The following is a 19,155-nucleotide window of genomic DNA, read 5'->3' as shown; positions in this document are numbered from 1 at the left end:
GGTAGCTCCTTTGATATGCTGGTGGGTAGAGTCTTTCAGAGGTCCTCTGTGGAAGGCTCCTGTCCTGATCCTTGTCTTCACCTATTTCTGGTGTCTATCCTGTTTGCCTTTATGAATAAGGATTAAACATCTTCCCTAGGGTCCTCCTTGTTTATCTTCTTACAGCTATAGATTTTAGTAAGTTTATCCTATATTACATGGCTAATATCCACTTATGAGTGAGTACATACCATGTGTGTCTTTCTGTTTCTTGGTTACCTCACTCAGGATGACCTTTTTTAGTTCCCACTATTTGCTGCAAATTTCATGATTTCCTTGTTTATTATTGCTGAGTAATATTCCATTGTGTAAATGCACCACACTTTCTGTATCCATTCCTCCTTTGAGGGAAATCTAGGTTGTTTCCAGATTCTGGCTATTACGAATAGAGCTGCTATGAACATGGATGAGCAAATATTTTTATTGAATCGTGGGGCATCTTTTGGATAAAATAGCTGGGCCCAGGGGGTCCTACAGAGACTGATACTCCAACGAAGGACCATGCATGGAGAGGACCTAGACCCCCTGTTTAATGGAAGCCCATTGGCTTCCAACTAGTAAGGGGTACAGGGGCTGTCTCTGACATGAACTCAGTGACTCGCTCTTTAATCACCTCCCCCCTGGGGGGTGCAGCCTTGCCAGGCCACAGAGGAAGATGATACAGCCAGCCTTGATGGAACCTGATAAGCTAGGGCCAGAGAGAAGGGAAGGAAGACCTCCCTTATCAGGGAACTAGGGAAAGGGCATAGAAGGAGAAGAGGGAGTATGGGTAGGACTTGGCAGAGCCAAGGGAGGGGGGCTGCATCAGGGATACAAAGTAAATAAATTATAATAAATAAATTTATAAACAAAATTAAAAAACAAGCAAATTAATTTCTATTTCTTAAACTTAAAGTACAGAGACTTTCCTTATTAGCTTTATTGCTTTATTCCTTCCAGCACATTAAAAATTTGCCAAAAGAAAAACCACCACTTCTCAAGATTCTGTTAGTATTTTATGTAGTTTTCTAGTAACTGTTTAATACAAAAATATGCTTATTCAGTATTTGTATAAAAGTTCTATACATTGCTATATTTCTCCTCTCACAACAGCATGGCAATCTTTACTTTTTTCCAATATGCCTTTTTATTGCTGAATAGTATTTTGCCATAAAGTAGTACTATAATTTATTCTACTGTTTGTTTGTTTTTTAACTTTCATTTATTCTGTATGGTGCTGGTGACTGAACTTGCAAATGTCAGGCAAGTACTGAGCTATACTCCCAGCCCTGCTTTTCTGATTTACATGGCTTCTGTGAAGAAATGCTTATCAAAGTAAAACAGCCATGTTTTCTAAACCTGGAAAAGCAGAAAACAAATCACAACACAGAATTCTTATCTAACAAGTGATTGTTGTGGGTTTTCTCGTGCTCTTGTTTCCCAGGTCTGTAAGCCATCACTGAGGTACAGAGGATTTTGTTTCTTGAATAAGTTTTCATTTGTATAACCTAAGTCTCTCCTATGATGACCACAGCATGGTACGTGAAAAGGCTGTACTTGACCGACTTACTTCAACTACAGACATGTTGGTTTCACTCATATATTTTAATAAATAATTTTCCTGATAAATAAAAGTAATTGTGTAGTGTTTCCAGCTACAAACTTAACTTATTCCCCAGTACTAGATTTCTTCAGTAAGGTTGTCAGAAAAAGACTGGTCAGGTTTCATCATTCTTTTTGGAATAATGATGAAAACTGAAAACAATATGTTAAAAACCTGGACTTCAAAAGTGCTTGCCAACCAGCCATTGCAGTGAGGGTGAAATGCAGAAACAAGCACAAGGCATGGATCATATTGATAGTAATCCTGTTTTCCACAGAGTAGAATGACTCAGCATGTCCGTCCCAAGACAGCTGCAGCCCCTTCCATACATTGACCCTCTTATTCTGAAAGTTGCCGTTGAAAAGTCAACATCCACATACCTCTTAGGCAAACCTTAGTGCCTTCCCTGCTTTGACTCTTAGCGGTAGTTTTAGAAATGCTTTCTGGAACTGCTTCCTTTGGTGGGCTCTGAAATCCATATCAGAGAGCAGTAATTCTGATACAAGAAGGAAAATGACCCCACTTACCATTTGTAATGCATTTACACGGTCCTGCAAATGAAGCATAATAGAGAATTATTAAAGCAATGCTGTAGGTTGATTTTGTTTGCAGGTTTTTCTGTCTACCTGCTATTAGCAAATATTATTTTTAAAAATGTGAAAACTGGAAATTCATTACTTGGATGATCTCAGCCACAAAATAAAAACAGACATGAAGGAACCACAATACCTCTTCTTATTATGAACAGGACCTCAGGGCTTAATTTAATAGTAAATGAGTCAAATTCAGGTCCAGTTACTGAGAGGAATAGCTAACAGTACTACTCCACTGTTAAAATTTTTCACTTAAGGATATGTAAATGTTAGATAAATCTGAATATATGAGTCACAGCTGGGTGGTAGCAGTGTCACACAAATGACAGACACTAGCATCATTAGGCAAACAGTGAAGCATGTGACCTAGTAAAATTTAGATGTAACTTCAATAGTTATGTCATACACAAATACTGAATGAAAAATATTTCCATGTAGCCAACCCTGACTCCCAGAGGGCCCTGCTATATTGTTACTTTACAGAGTCACTGCAGTCTCTTAGTTTATAGAACTAAGATTAGATATGTGTGTGTAATATATAAGACTATAAGAACTAAGAACTATAAATTCTGCAGTTACTTCTACTACTTGGTTTAAAGTAGTAGAACTACTTTAAACTTACTACTAGAACTTGGTTTAAAGGAGTCACAGACAACAACACTGCTTAACAAGCCAAATGATTGAGAAAAATAATTTTGAAGTCAGTATCTATAATTGCAACTCTTCCTAGAGGTGAAAAGTGCAAACTGGATGTATTTACCAAGTTTAAAACTGTATTTGAGAGGAAGCTATGTCTGAAGGACAGGATGAAGACCAGCTTTTCCAGGGGGCCGAAGCCATGTGTCTTTCTTTTGCTAATTCAAGCAACTGGGGCGCGGGGGGGGGGGGGGGGAATCTATGGAATCTCAAATATTTTCCTTTAATCAGATTAACAAATCATTTACCCCTCACCTCTCACACCTCTCTTCTGCATGGTATCACACAGCAACTAGGGGCAAAATGAAGTAGGCCCTCACTCACATCCTCTCAGCCTCACCAGAAACTGAGGGTTCTTCCCTGAGGAATTGTGTTAAGTAGATCCCAAGTCCTCATACTAGGAAACTGAGTTGAACAACCTGTAAATATTTGGCTATGAGGGCACAAATTACCATATTAACCGCATATATTATGGAAAGTCAGTCCAAAGCTGGCTGCTGAGTAACACAATCTGTTTAATTACAATTTGATGGCATACTTGGTAGGACTTTAGCACCGTGATTTTCATATTTCAGTAGTCTGTGGTTACTAATAGAGTGTCACATATGAGCGCTAGCACAAATGTAGATGGCACCTCAACTGGTCTCTATTCTGTTGCTCCCAGGCTCTCTACTCACAGCAAACCTGGAGCAGCACCACTCAGCAATGCTTCAGCGTCCTGTGCAGACTGAGCAAGACAGAGCAGCACTGGCCACTTAATATTAAACACTGTACAGGGAACCCAAATATCTGCAATCTTTACTTGGACTTGAAGTGTTTCCCATACCATGCTCTGTGGGCCGACACTTTCAGGGTTAGTATATTTTAAGAAAACACAAGAACTGCCTTGAAACAAGCACATTCATGTAATGTCAAAACAGAAGAACTCAATTATTTTCCATCTGCTTTATTTTTTATCATGCTTATGACAAAGATACCATTCTGATTTATGCTATGTCTGAATTCTAACCATCTGCATTCATTCTTATCACACTTATGGCAGAGATTATCTAATTTATGTTCTATGTCTGAATTCTATCTAAATATTTGTATGATTTGTAAACATGTGCCTAATCCATAGGACCATGGGTCCAAGCAGTCAAATAACACCATCTGTTTAAAACAAAAAGGCCAATCAGTACTATATCTACATACCAGTAACTAACTCCTACTTGTCTACAGCCTACTTTCTTTCCAAGTAGTAATGGGGTCAGGGTGCAATGAAAAATGAATGCCAAAAAAAAAAAAAAAAAAAAAAAGCAGAAGAAGCCTATGAGGTGGCTTATGGGTGGTGCTTGCCAACAAGTCTGACCACCTGAGTTTGATCTCTGTGACCCACACTGTAGAAGGAGACAGTCAACTCATTGGTGTCATCTTCCAACCTCTACAGGCATGCCCCGCCCCCAAATAAATAAATCGTAAGTGGATTTTTTCATATAAGTGAGGAAAGTAAAGAAATAGGAAGTTCTTATTAACTTGAATTTTATTCATTCAAGATGTCTAAGAACAGCTAAGAGTCCAGTCATTGTTCCCATTTTTGAGCACAGTACAAACCATAGTTTAAAGTCTCAATTGAAGGACATAAATAAGACAAAATGTCTATCTTTTAAATTTTATGCCATTTAAACACTTATGAATGTAGAAAATCCTAAGTGACCAAAAATGCAACCACAGCTCTACTAAATGCTTCAGTAGTAAGGTTTTTTTTTTTTTTTCCTCTTTGAATTGCTAGGTTTTGTTTCTATAATCTTTATCTTCAAGCTCCACCTGTAGTCTAGATACCCTTTAAAAATCCTTTAAGTCTAAACCTTGAAAAGCATAGTGACATTAGGGGGGTAGTTAAAGGTTGGAGGCTCAGAGAGAGAAGACAACCTCCTCAGCAATGAAGATACTGTCATGGTAACCAAACTGTTTTAGGTGATAGATTTATCTTTATAGTTGTAGATTGGAGTCTATGATGTAAATATATCTTCTCAGGAAAATGCACACTGTATACAAAACATTTACACATAATTTTGTATGGGCTTTTAAGAAAATGGCAGACTCTCCAAAGCTATCTAAGGATCTCCAGTTCTTTTACTCTCTACAAAAACATCTAAAATAAGATGTAGGAACAGTATACAAATAAACTATTGAATTAAGGAAATCCACTTCTCCTTTATGAAATCGCTAACACCAGTAACGAGGAGGTAAGAAACAATTAAGACTAATACAGAGGCAAAAATACGAATTTCTGAGAGAATATTAGGTTAAACAACAGTAATGTGAAAAAAGAAATAAAAGGAGAAAGTTCCTTCAAATATATTGAACAAGAGGTAGGAAGGACAGAATCTACAAGTTATCTTTTTTTTTTTTTTAATGATTCGATAATTCACTTTCTACCATTCTTTAATTAAAAGGTAAAGTTTAAGAAATGTCTACAGTGTCAACAAATAAGGATTTTAATATTTATGGGACTGCCACAGAGGGGCTGCACAGTTACTGGCTTAAATGGACAGCGCTAACAGCTATTCTCACCTGCGACTATCTTACACTATCTAGTGAGAATAATGCAGCTAGACACTGTGTTCTAATTTATGCTGAGCTTGACAGGCCATGTACACAGAGCTATATTTGGGAGGAAGCTTACAGCATGCATACTGTTAAGATATATTTTAACTTTTTAAAATGAGGTGACTACTCTGCCATGAACCATAAATATTCATTTACTGATGGTCACAGTGGAGCGTGCATTAGAATTCAGGAATGAGCCGAGGCAAATTCATTAACATCCCTGCAGATGGGAAAGGACTGTTGACCAGGTTGGGAATGAGCATGAAATGGATCACTGGTATCTGAATGGCGGATCACTAACAGTTCTCTTGAATCAGCTGAACCAATCAATTAGACACACTGAATTAGCTATCACGTTTAAGAGATGAATTAGAAGCCTACAGATTAAAATAATATGAATTCTTTTGCCGTAGGAGGGTACAGTCGAGGAACTCTACTGCCCTCCTCACAATCACACGGTATTTTCAGGGAGGGGCTTTAAATATATCGTGAACACAGGAGAAAAGCAACACAGGCATACAAACATAAGATGAATCTGCCCTTTCCAAGTCAGAGCCTTACGTGTAAAAACAAACTGGTAATCCTCTTTGGAACAGAGGATCATGATGGACATATAGTTTTCAAAAAGAAAATCCCACAGTGAGGACACCTTCCCACACAGCCTACTCGGCTTCATCCCAAAGCCCAGTGCCACTGTCAAGAAGCATTCCTCTTGTCAACACTAACTCTTCTGTGTATGTACGTACACGTGTGGCTGCGTGTGCACCTGGAGGCCAGGAGTCAATGTTGCGTGTTTAATCACGCTCTTCCTCATTATTTTGAGATGGGGCCTCTCACTGAATCCGGAACTCAATTATCTGGCTAACGTAACTAGTCAGTAAGCCTGAAAGATCCCACTCTCTCCAGCTCCTTGTCACTTGATTATATTCATCTACCAAAAGGTCCAATTTTGTAAGTGGGGATGGAAATCAAGTCCTCATGCTTGCACAGCAGGCACATTACATACTGAGCCATCTCACCAGGCACCATGTCACCTCTGTCTAATGGACAATCATGCTACACCTGCTCTCCTTTTAATAAAGGATACTTGTATGAAACAAAGTGAAAGCACTATATATATTTTTCCTTTTGGATTATTTCCTCATAGCAAGTTTAACAGTGTATTAGTTGTAATTTAATAACCAAAAAAGGTGAAATAACTTCAAACACATTCTTACATTCTTCCCCAAATGTTAAGATAGTACAAGAAAGGAAGACCAAAGCTTTTACTGACTATCACCAACAAGGTGTTTCCTAGAGAGATTTCAAATAAGCTGAAATAAAATGAAGGTTAAAAAAACACAATCTCAACACAGCAACATAAAAAAAAACTCTACAATATAACATAAATTGGTTCTGAATACACCACGTGCTATTATGATCTATACAATAAACATGCTCCCTTTCAACAGTCAAACAAAGTTGCCCTAAACTCTCAAAAGCTTGAGGATGGATGGTATTAGAGAAGTTTGTACTGGTGTGTTAACTATCCAATGTTCATTTTACCTATCAATGGGTAATAAGAGTTTATTAATACCTCATCTCTCCAGATACTGTGAGTATATTTGTTATTTCATTAACTACTTGTGTGCTTTTTTTTTTTTTTTTTCCAAATTAGCCTACTTCAGGGTCTGAAACAACAAATCAAAACCAATGAAAGAAATGGGAAAAAAACAAAACCAAACCAAACCACGATAACATAAAGGTTTTATCCTAAAATACTGTTAGTAAATGGCCAAATAGACTTAGCAAGGAAAGCAAGCTTAAAGTGAGATGTCAAATCCTGGCCTGGACATAGTGTTTAATAATAGTCCTTACCATCTAGCCTGGTGCGGCAAGTGTCTGAGACACAGAGACAATCAGGACTTAAAAGCAGACTCAAAGACTCCTCTATTTTCCCAGTATGTTCTCTTGAGTATTACTGTTGTCAAGACAGAGACCTGTGGGCCATCAGCTGTTTTCCGTACCTTCCTTCTGCTCCCAACTCAGATTAGGGCTCATGTTTGTAGTTTTGCTCGTTACAAGACCATTACTGATCATGACAAGTCAGTTGGCTGTTTGGGAGAAGATGACATTGTACTGTCACAAGGATTGGGTACAATTTTGTATCTACTGTTAAGAGAAATGCTGAAGGGCCTGAGTGATGGTTTTGAGAAATGAGGAATGCCAATGGGGTGGCTGAATGAAGCTTTGTAGATCTGTCTCTGGACTTCAGACTGGAAAATACAGCCTGAAGGGAGGGAGGGAAGTTTTGTTTCAAATGCTATAAATTCTTCCCCTTAACTTTATAAAGTGAATACTGAAGTTTGGTGTCTTTGCTCTATTTCAAAATCAAAAAGCAAATAATTTTATCTTTTAAAATGAAGGATAACTTCAAGATTCCTCCTTTAAGATACAATGCAATGGAGTATAGAGGTATGTGTCTACAACCATACCTTAAAGAAATAATGAAGGCGGAATATAGAATTATCTTCTCTTGGGAGTGCCCAATTCCTCACTGAGATGGCTACTAACAGGAACAAAGGTATTTGTTCAGCATGGCATCTGGGTTACAGCACAAGTGAAAATTGTCAGCACATAAAATAAAGCTGATGGCAGTGGCTGAGGCAATGTAAATGAGAGCTGATATGATTTCCAGGATTGGCTATTCCCAAAGAGATGTGCAAGAACAGCACTTGGATAGTAGAGGAAGAAAGGCAGCAACTCAGAAAACAACACATCATAATTTTTTCAAGGATTTACACTTAAGGAAATAGAGTGCTGCTCTCCAGCTGTGAGGTTAGTCACACATTTGCAAAAATTCTCTGAAACCTGAGCAGGTCCTACTGCAGTGGTGATTATGCCATGGCTTATGAACAGGCCTGTGTCACGTAGAATGTGTAGAAAATAATAGGTTGTGTTTTCAGGTAGAAAAGAGATATGTACCTGGCGGCCTCCAAATGTAGCGGGCCCCATGAAAGCCCTGAGTATGACATCCCCTCTGCTTCCCTCAAGGGCACACATCTTCTTAGGAAGAAAACAATCACAAGAAACCCCATACAAGCACTTTAACCTAAGCCCCTTCTTCCCAAGGACTGATTTATAGCCTTCTCCTTACCTGCCCTGTGTGTCACACACCACACAGTCCACCTTTGTGATTAAATGGCTCAGCTCTGTGCAAGTCCAATAATCCAACAATCCACATACACAGAGTCATTTATTCAACCCTCTGCAGGGAACACATCATACACCTGCACACTTTTCCATCCATGTGTTCCTGTGTGTAGCTACTTCTCAGTATTAAAGGTCAGAGTGGCTGCGGCTGAGGAGAATTAAGACCTGAGCTGGAAGTTTTAAAACAAACTATTTGGTTGACTTTGGGTTACATTTTCTTCTTCCTATTTGTTTTGGTTTTAATTAAAACACTATTATTAATCTGCATTTCCTAATACACACAGACAGGTACAAAAGAAAGGTGGTTAAAGGATACAAAATAAGCCATAGATTATCTGGCTTTGTGTAGAATGAGAAGCTGTTTTTTGGTTTTTGTTTCTTTTTTAAATATATATAACATCATACAGGAAAAACACAAGTGAATAATTTGTTTACATGTCCGCGTCGGAAGCATACCTGAAGGCTGGATTATCCTCTATGCTCTAAAATAAAGTAGATGCATTTTCCAGCTACTCAATTTAAATGTCCTAAATATTCCTATCTATGAAATACTTAACTGCTTTATCTTCAAATTGAGCTGCATTCTGAGTTTTCACTGTAGACTGACTAGCTTCTTCCCAAGGTGGAAGTTTAAGTAGCAGATTCGGCTGTTTTGAGAGAGATGTGAGTTATGAAAGAGTTGGAGAGCTTTCTTATCTTAAAGTTACTGGGAGTACTCAAAAGAGTATAGCGATACAAATAACACAAATATAGACCATAATTTCCAACTAATTTTTGAATTTCTACATTTAGCAAAAATCATACCATGCTGTGTTTTAAAATGCTTCCCCAGATAAGTCCTTTTCCAACTTAAAACCCCAAAGTCTAGAGAAGTCATCACTTGAAATTTCAAACACTGTCCCCTCCAGGCTTATAAAGAACATGAGGATTTAGTTTCATGTGCCCAAGTTGTCTTAATTTCACAAAACTGTACTGAAAGAGAGGGATACTCAGTCCTCAGGTCTAAGAAGAGATGAAATAAGTAGAATTATGGCTTTTCCAGTAGCCACCCCTGGGCAGTTTCAGGTACCATGAATTTTACTCAGACTTTCAAGTTTACCATAGATAATGGAACATGCAGAATGCTGAGTGATTATAGACTAGGAAGGTCTGATCATATGACATCAGACTTTTCTTCCATCTTACAAATTATTGTAAATTCTACTAACCAAAACTTTATCCTGTGTAGAAGTGAGACTTACTCCAAATTTTCCTGTGCCAGTTCATCTTGCAAAGGGCAAGCATTTTCCCATAAGATAACCATGAAGCTGGTCCAGGAGTCTCGGGAGTGGTCAGATCAGGCAGCTACCTGTTTTCACATGCACTGTAATGAGCCTTACAGTTTTATTTGATTGTATAAAACCAAAGGAGGAAAATACTAAGTAAAATAGTATGAAATCAAAATTTCAACATCCATAAACAAAGCTTCATTGGATCATAGCCTGGTGATTGCTTATTTCTTGCTTATGGCATTTTCCATGATAAGTGCATTGTCTCTTTGTAGTTAGTTATGCTGAAGAATAGTTGTTTTAAAAACTGGCTTACTTGCCAGGCATGGTGGGGCACACCTGTAATCCCAGAACTTGGGAGGCAGAGGCAGAAGGCTCTCTGTGAGTTCAAGACCAGCCTGGTCTACAAAGTAAGTCTAGGACAGCCAAGGCTCAAACCCTGTCTCAAAAACCCAAAACAAAACAAAATCAACCATAACAAAAGAATTACTTTCTGCTTTACAGAGGTCACTGCGTTTCTGGAGAGGATAGAGTGACATGTACATACACACAGGGGTGGTGAGCAGGGAGAAGAAAGAGGAGACATACATATGGATATGGTAGGCAGGGATAAGAGAGGGGAGAAAGGACAGAGAGAGGAGAGAAGAGAATGAGTGCCATATTATTTTTACCCAACCTTAAAACACTCTTTAGAGGTTGGGAATGCAACCTCTAAATACCAATGCCCAAACTACAAACTATTTCTTAGGCCATTGATTATTCCTTTTAGCAATTTTTATTTTTATTTTCTCCCAATGCCTTGCTTCCTTTCTTTTCCCCTCCTTTGTTTCTAGTAATTTATGTATTTAGTTCTTCACATCTGTTGAGACAGGCACTATGTTAGATGTAACATCAATAAGGAAGATGAAGTCTGTCTTTCTTTGTGGAGCTCACTTTTCAAAAGAAAACAAAGATATAAATAGAGAAGGTAGCCAGGGATTGTGCCTGTGAAATGGACAGAGGTTTTCTGTGCAGAGGTTAGGCAGGTTCAGTCCTTCTAAGAGGTAGTCTCTGAGTGGGTGCTTAAAGGATGGAAAGGAGAAAGTCACTGAGAGTCTAGGAAAAAAGATGATCACAACAGGGGGTAGCAGTGCAGAGGTTAGAAGTTATTTCAGAAATAACTTCCAGAATTAGAAGGATTTTCCTAATTCCAAGGTTTGAGAATAAAAGGGACACACAGTGCTCACCATACTGTCTACTGAAACATCTCTTTCAGTTGCCTGCATCAAATATCAAAAATGGTTTTACAAAGATTATGCACCAAAACTTGTATTAGGTACTTTTAACGTATGTATGTTCTTAATTTTAATATTCCCCCAAACTCCCATGGGCAGATTACTATTAACTTCATTTAAAGTAAAAAGCAGACTGAGAACATTAGTGTTGAATTTCATAACATGTTTACATAATGGTCTTAGTCTGTAATATAAGTCTACTCCAAATGAATCCAATTCATATCTCTCTGTCTTGTCTCTTCTCCTCTCCTTTCCTCTCCTCCCCTCCCCTTTTCTCCTCTTCTCTTCTTTCCCCCACCCCCTTCTCTCCTTTTCTTCTTTATTTCTTCTTTTTATCTTTTTATTTATCTTTTTATCTTTTTATTTATTTTATCTTTTTATCTTGCTATGTATGCCAGACTGGCCTCAATCTTGCAATCCTCCTGTTTCATCCTCACAAGTCCTACTATTGTTGAAAAAACAACTTAATCAAATCCTCGTCTTAACAGTCTTGGGAAATGAAGCCAATAAAAATACAACATGCTGACAATGAACTTTTGTGAGCAAACAAGTAATAAATACTTTTAGTTATCATGGCTATTTTGTGTGCATGTTTAGAGATCCACTGAAAAACTCTTCTGAAACCTGCTCCTTAAAATTCCTTATGCCAGAGGCATGCTCCTGAATGCCTGCAAGAGCTATCAGATGACAGTGCAACAAGACACACACTACATCACAATAAAATTTAACGTTCAGAAAATACTGTTATTTGTACACATTTATACATATTTTACTACATAATAAAAGGGAATGTATTTTTGTTGTATGCTTTTTAAGTAGGTTCCAGTATCAGACAAGCTCTAACACATGGGTTCAAACTCGCTGGGAGAACAGCAGAAGGATAAAGGGGGAACCATAAACCTAAGACTGAGATAGCATGTAGTTACATGACTCTGCTGTGGTGCTTATATCCCAGTTCTTTGAGATGCAGACTGCAGCATCTATCACTATCAGGGAGCACGAATCCTCCAAGGCTGTGTGTACTTGTGGCATATCTGTTGGTTCTCTTCTAAAAAGGATGACTATTCAACCAGAGTTGAGTAAAAAAGGTAGCAGATGGCACATGGGCAGGGTTTTCTACCTCCCTTCATGAATGAATGCAGAGATATTAAGACATGACATGTCATTTACTGACACACTAATGCCATCGCACTGTAAAATAAAACAGTAAAGTTCTAAGAAATTAAATCCAGAAACAGATGCAGTACAGATGCTGGAAAACAAGAGTGCATTACATCTAATTTTAAAAACTAAAAACAATCATGGATTATGATATGAGGAAATGCTTATTAGCCATTTTTCCAGCTCGTTTTAGTTTTATCACCCTTTACACAATTTAAAATTTATGGAAACGTTTGAATGCTGCCTTTAATTTTTGCCAGAATGTTTTGAACTTGGTTTAAGACTGAAATTGAAGAAGCCTGAGGAGGGTTTTAATAACAACTTTCTTCAGTCTGTTTATTTAAAACATGATGAATAAGCACAAAGAAAAGGTGCAGAACTGAAAAAAGAAAAATGATCCTTTCTCCTTCCTAGAAGTGTTTGAGGTTTCTGGATTGTTCAGCATCTTGACCTAAGAACTGAAATCTTTCTTGCCTGCTGGTAACAAAATCTATATGCTATTGTCCTGGTTCCTGTGTATGTATGTAAACTTGGTGTTTAATCGCTAATGAATACTTTTAAAGTTATAGAAGTCAGCAAGATGCTTCATTAATGTTAAGTCGTTAGCATTATCCAGCTTCTTAAAACACACACACACACACACACACACACACACACACACACACACACAATTTCCTGTAGTCTATTTATTTATTTTGAGGAAACAAAATGTCGGAACTTTAATCATACTAAATATCTAGTGTCTTTCAATGAATCATTCTCATAAAAATGGGAGAATAAGAAGAAGAAGAAAAAAGGGAAGCCAAGAACCAGAGGTGGTGGTGGTAGTTTTCCTAAACTCTGTGCCCCATAACCCTTGAGATATGGTAAGAGCAGTGCATAGGAGCCAGGTGGCCTGTTAGTGGCTACACGAGCTTCAGTGTTTGCCTCTAGCAACTGCATGAGGACTAAATGGCATGGACTTAAAACATCAGCACAGTGTATGAAATAGAGAACTGCTCCGTAGCTATCAATCCAGAACCCACCACACTGCCTTGATGTGCAGAACACCACTCTGGGATAGCTTGCCACGGTCTTTTTGCTGCTCGTGAAGTTGGCTTTGTTTCTGAGAAAGGTCACACTCTGTAGCCTATGCTGGCCTGGAACCTGAGGGCAGTCCCCGGCCTTACAAGCACGAGCCACCATGCCCAAGTCTGATTTTGCTCAGTGTTGACAGGAATTAGTAAAGCCACTGAAAGGATTGGAAGATTTAAACATAGTGAGTTTTTAAGATTCTCTGCAGTATTTCTTCATATCCTAGAATCTCAGTCAGAGACCAGTAAGGGAGAACCTAGAAATGACAATTCACAGTTACATCTATAGAGAATCCTCTCATGGGTCAATAAAAATTCATTCCAACCAGAAAGGTGTTAGTGCCGTGCTGGTTTCCAGGTGGGCTGCTCCTGACAGTCTTTACTTAACATACTGCTTTTCACAACTCATTGTCATCACAAGGTGGAAGACAAAACAGATTAACATGGCTGCCTTCCCATGTTAAACATAGGGTGTCAGATGACATGCATAAGCAATAAACTCTTAAGGGGAACAGCACTAAAATGATCACTTAACTCCAGCAATGAATGCCCAGTTCTACGGGAATGTTGGCTCTGGAGGCTTGTAGACTCTCCCCAACAAGCTCAGCATCATTAAACACCATGAGGAGCTGAGAACATCTTTCATTTTTCTGAAGAAAACACAGGTTGCTATGTCACTCCCTGAGCTCCTGGAGCCCAGAGGGGGCTCTGAGTGTGCCATGGAGGAGGGCGGTCTGCCTCTGTGAAGTCAGTTGCCAGGGCGAGGGTGCTTGAAGGTGCCTAAATTGCTCTTGTGAGAGCAATTTATAAAATTTGAAAAGACACCGACCGATAGTATTTTAGTAGAGTTGCTGTTACAGAGTGAAATTGGGGCTTTTAAAGACTATGCTTTGTCTCACGCTTTGCAAATGATTCCAAACGGGTCTCTCTTTCAGGAGGCTTTCATACTGGCTGGACACTGAAAACTGCAGAGTCCCGAGACTTGTGCTTTTCATACTAGTAAATAAACAAAGCACGGCACACTTTTATATTTCTTTTATTCTCAAAAGAAAACAGCCTAGTCAATCAACCTCTGTGTATTAGATGATAGAAGACTGCTCTTGGAGTATCCTATTCTCAATTTTTATTTGGTCATAAATTGGAATTAAAATTAAGTTGCAAGTTTCAGGTAAAATAGGGTGATAAAATTTAATGATCACTAAAATACCAGGTGAAATCCACTTTATTGAGCTTGCTTCTTTGCTCTCCAGAGGCCTCCTGATGGAGTAAATTGAAGTATGCAAATCTAATGAGCTGAGACCCTGCTTCACCCAAAGACATGCTGCTAATGTCCATCTCTGCTGAGACCTCATACTGAATGTGAGGCTTGCTAACCGTCTTCACTTCTACAACAAACCGTGATTTTAATGAGCTATTAACCATCTTGCCTTCAAAATGGCAAATGGTGGCCTGCCCCTCCACCCCCATAATCATGCATGCTTATTTTTGCTGATGTCATTGCTTGGGACACCCCACCCCTGCCCCCCCGTGTCTTGGAACAAATGGACACATAGTCATTTGCTTGTGTTCTGAAGGATGCATCTTGGGAAGACTGTGTATGTAGATGTGTGATGTGATACATTCTGGATTCTAGGTTGACAGGAGCTATACTAACTCTCAAGAATCATCTCAGGAACAGACAGGCTATCGCAAGCCCTTGCAGCTTAATAAAACCTTGAACAATTAATTCCAATTTGTCAAATTTTCAAACTGAGGACTCTAAAAATATCCTTCACAGCTCCTGGAACATGAATAATTTCTGGGACATGAATTGCTCCAATTCATCAGAGGGAGAGGACAGACTCCATTTCACCATTACTTCCTTTTGAAAATAATTTTGAAGACTCTTAGCAGCTGCCCCACCCCTTCCTTTGTGCACTGGGAGAACGCACAAGCTTTTGTTACTCTACAGTCTGGTGGACATGATTGGCAGAAGAACCTTGGAAATGACCAAAGCAGCCTGTCACAAGTTCATTTTCTGCCATGGTCTTAGCAGTAAGACTGGCCATCTTCTGGGTCTGCTGAGATTTTAATGTACTATGCTGTTAGCTTCTGCCAGGGCATTTATTTCTATGTGCTGGTCACATTCATGGTGGCTTATCTTGCCCAGTTATCTCCAGCAATGTGCCTGCCAACTCTATATTGGTATTCTCTATTATAAAACCCTCTAGATTAAGATTTCCTGAGCTAGTTAAAACAAACAAACAAACAAACAAACATAGAAATTTATTCCTTATTCTATTTGTTCTCTTTATACTCTGTGCTGCCACAGGCTGCTCCTAAGTAGCCAGCAGAAAGTAATGACTCTAGAAAGCATAATCTCCTTCCTATTCATTGTAAATGATTTGCTAAATACCATGAAGGTGGCAAAACCAAAAGCTAATACCTACCCCTCCAACTCTAACATAGTTGTAAAAGCAATCATCTTCATCATCAAATTCTTCAAACAGAAGATTGAAAACTACTGTTAAAAGACAACTAAAACAGAAATTAAATGTTATGGGTCACCTGGGAAGCAGAATGTCATTATTACTTAATATCTTTCAGGGAATAGCTCCAAAAAAATACGTTCTAATGATTTACTTAAACAACATCAACAACAATCCCTCCATTTTAAACAAGGGGTTTATCCCTCATTTCCAGTTAAACCTTTAAAGGTAGTAGATAGTGTGTCCAGAATTATCTGTGGTGACATTTGAGTTATAGCTGGCCCTACTAAATGCTTCTAGTCTCTTCTCAGATGGTGGAAGCGACAACAGTCACACACAGGCCTACTGTTAACCTTTCCCTGTGCTTGTTTTTGGCTTCTTCACTTATTTCAGATAGTCAGAAACCTTACTTCCTTCTGCATGTTCTGTCCTAATATGAATTTAAATTATAATTTCTATTTAAATTCTATTAAATCATATATTCAAAGAGAATGGCTGCTCACTGAAGACACAAAACAGAAAGGAAGAAGCTGGAGAAATAGGAAAAGAGAAGTGGGAAAGAAGGAGAAGGAAGAGGAAGGAAGAGAAAAGGAGGAAGGCAGGGAAGAAGAGGGCAGGTAGTTCTACAAGGGCAAGGACCTCATCCAGGTTTTTAAATACCATTCTCCTGGCAAAAGGCACTATGTCAGTCATGTATCAGGCACACAGTGAGCATGTAGAATCCAAACTCAGTGAGGATGTGCCAGGGAACAAGCCTTTCATAGTTCACATTATAAGACTGGAGGGTAGAAGATAGGACTGCCTAATTCATAAGCCACCTCAAAGAGAAGAGAAAACTCACGTTCAGCTAAGCTTTTACTCATTCCAAATAAAACAGAGAGAAAGATGACTACAAATGAGCAGAAGAAGAAGGGACTATGAGTCGTTGGGTCCTCTGCTTAGTGACCCTCAGAGAGCACGCTGAGCTGTGTGTGTGTGTGTGTTTCCACATGTGCGTGTGCAGGCGCACATATGTGCTCATGTATGTGGAGGTCTGAGGACAACATCAAGTACAGTTTCTCAGAAGCTGCCCACTTTTCATGTTTAATTTATTACTTGTTTAGAACTCACCATGTAGGCAAGCTGGCTAGGCAGACGGCGGTTCACCTGTTTTCACCTTCCCAATACTAGGACATACCCCCACCCTAGCTGGCTGTTACATGAATTTAGTGACATTTGCCTGACAATGCCCTCGGATGCTTTTCTTAATCAAGTACTTGAGCAACTTAACAGGTTTTTGTCATTATCTGTGATGTAAGTATTGGTATTCCCTATGATCTGATCCACTTTTTCACATTCTCCATATTCCTATGATTGTTAGGTCACCCAAATGCAGTGGACAACAGAATCAATGACATCCAAGGTCCTTCTGAGTTGTAGTCTCAGGATCACCACACAAACAGACCCTGCTCCTTGGCACTTCAACACATCAGTAACTAAAATACTCAGTTTCCGACACTCATTAATGAAAATAATCATCCATGAAATGGCTTCATCATGCAAGCCAAGGGCTTTTCCTAACACATTTTTACTTTCTAAAAAAAATAAGCCATTTTTTTTCCTTTTTCTTTTTCTATTTCCTTTCTTCCTTTACAGTCATACCATATAGTTAAATGCCCCTACTCATGCTGGCTACTGTGACCTAATGCATGAAACTACCATCTGTTGCCAAAATTCACACAAATCCTAAGTGGAATGGCCTTCTTGCATTCAACCTTAACAAGGCTCCAGTTATTTTCAATTTTAGAGTCAAATAGATACCTTCAAGATTCAAATTCCATCACAGTAGAATACTTGCAGTCCCATAAACCTGGGAGTGTGCCCAGCACCTAAATTTTCCCCAGATCCCAAATTCCCTGGATAAGTAAGTCTACTGAGTAAGTCTACTCAGATTGTCCTCTCATGCCGGCTCAACCTATCTACCATCAATCTATTCACCCCCGCTCATTTTCATCAGTCCTACCTACCACACACAAAGACTGGTGTTCTTATTACATTTTGACACACTTACCTTTCCTCTAAGAAGATTTTTAATATTTCACTGTACACACACATTTAATGGTTTCCCATGAATTCTTATAGGGAAGGCAAGAATATATCCATAATTCATATATGACTTATCTAACTACCTAGCACCCAGCAGTGCTGTATACAAATATATTATCATTCATTCAATATTTGTTCAATGAGTCTATAGGAACTGCTTAGATTTAAGGACAAAGAAAGCACACCAGCCCTTAGGAAAACAACGTTAAATGTGATTGGATGTGACACGTGTATAAAATGATAATAAGCTCCTTATTAAATAATTTTCTCTCCTTTGCCAGTCAGCTCCAAACTAAACATTTCAGGGAGATAGTTCTATGATTGGGTATTGCAGATAAGAAGATGGGCACAGCCAAGTAAACTGAGTTGCCTGAGGTTACCCAATGTCTCAGAGGCAGAGCAAAGCTTTAAAACATAAGTTCTTGACTTCCCCTCTTTACTGTCATCATTTTTTTTTTTGGAAAGCATTTCTTACCATAGAATTACTGGGTCAATAATTCACCTTACTTTATTGGCCCTCTCTGAATTCTCACCTATGGTATTTATACTGGATATATAAACATATTCCATTGGTCTTTCCTCTATTCTTTAACAGGACTTTGCTATGATATGCCTCTGAACTCATCATTCTGAGGGGTCAGCTTCCTCTAGTTAAATGGATAGTAGCAGATACTAACTGACATGATGTCAATGCTTTATTCTCTGGTGATGGGACATCATACAGAGATACGATGTATATCTGTAATGCTCACAGGAAGCTGGCCAGTTCATTCTTTTGCAGTCGTGGACATTTTGGCAAAAAATGGCATCAATAATCAATAAACATTTGAGAGGCAACGTAGGCACTACATTGATGAGGGAACTGATTCTAAGGTTTGTATTATGAGAGAAATAAACAATCTGTGCTACTATTTTAAAAGACTAGCTATAGCCAATAGATATGCTAACATTATTTTGGGGCCGGTGGTAACTGTAACAGTTCTTTCTCACACTAGTTTCAGGTGAGTAGGGTGGGTATAGACTTGATATTCTTCCTGACCTTACACTTGTTTGCTTTTTATATTGTAATACGGTGGGGAAAATGTTAAAAAAAATAACCTATACAAAACTATAGCTAACATGGCACCCTTAC

The 19,155-nt window shown here is 38.6% G+C and overlaps 1 protein-coding gene across 1 annotated transcript in view; it reads right to left on the bottom strand.

The window, feature by feature from the left end:
- Positions 1–1,348: 1,348 nt before the first annotated feature.
- Positions 1,349–19,155, bottom strand: part of Cep128 (centrosomal protein 128) — a 303,943-nt gene continuing 286,136 nt past the window's right edge. The window contains exons 22-24 of the mRNA XM_055593122.1: positions 2,149–2,172; positions 2,002–2,089; positions 1,349–1,377 (exon numbers count right to left, since the gene is read on the bottom strand). Of these exons, the coding sequence (XP_055449097.1) occupies positions 1,349–1,377; positions 2,002–2,089; positions 2,149–2,172 (141 nt within the window). The remainder of the gene's footprint in view (positions 1,378–2,001; positions 2,090–2,148; positions 2,173–19,155) is intronic.

The sequence above is a fragment of the Psammomys obesus genome, unplaced genomic scaffold (assembly GCF_907164565.1).
Source record: "Psammomys obesus unplaced genomic scaffold, mPsaObe1.curated_primary_1811, whole genome shotgun sequence".
Taxonomy (NCBI): Eukaryota; Metazoa; Chordata; class Mammalia; order Rodentia; family Muridae; genus Psammomys; species Psammomys obesus.
The sequence above is the reverse complement of the archived record's forward strand: the minus strand, read 5'-3'. Positions and strand labels throughout refer to the sequence as shown.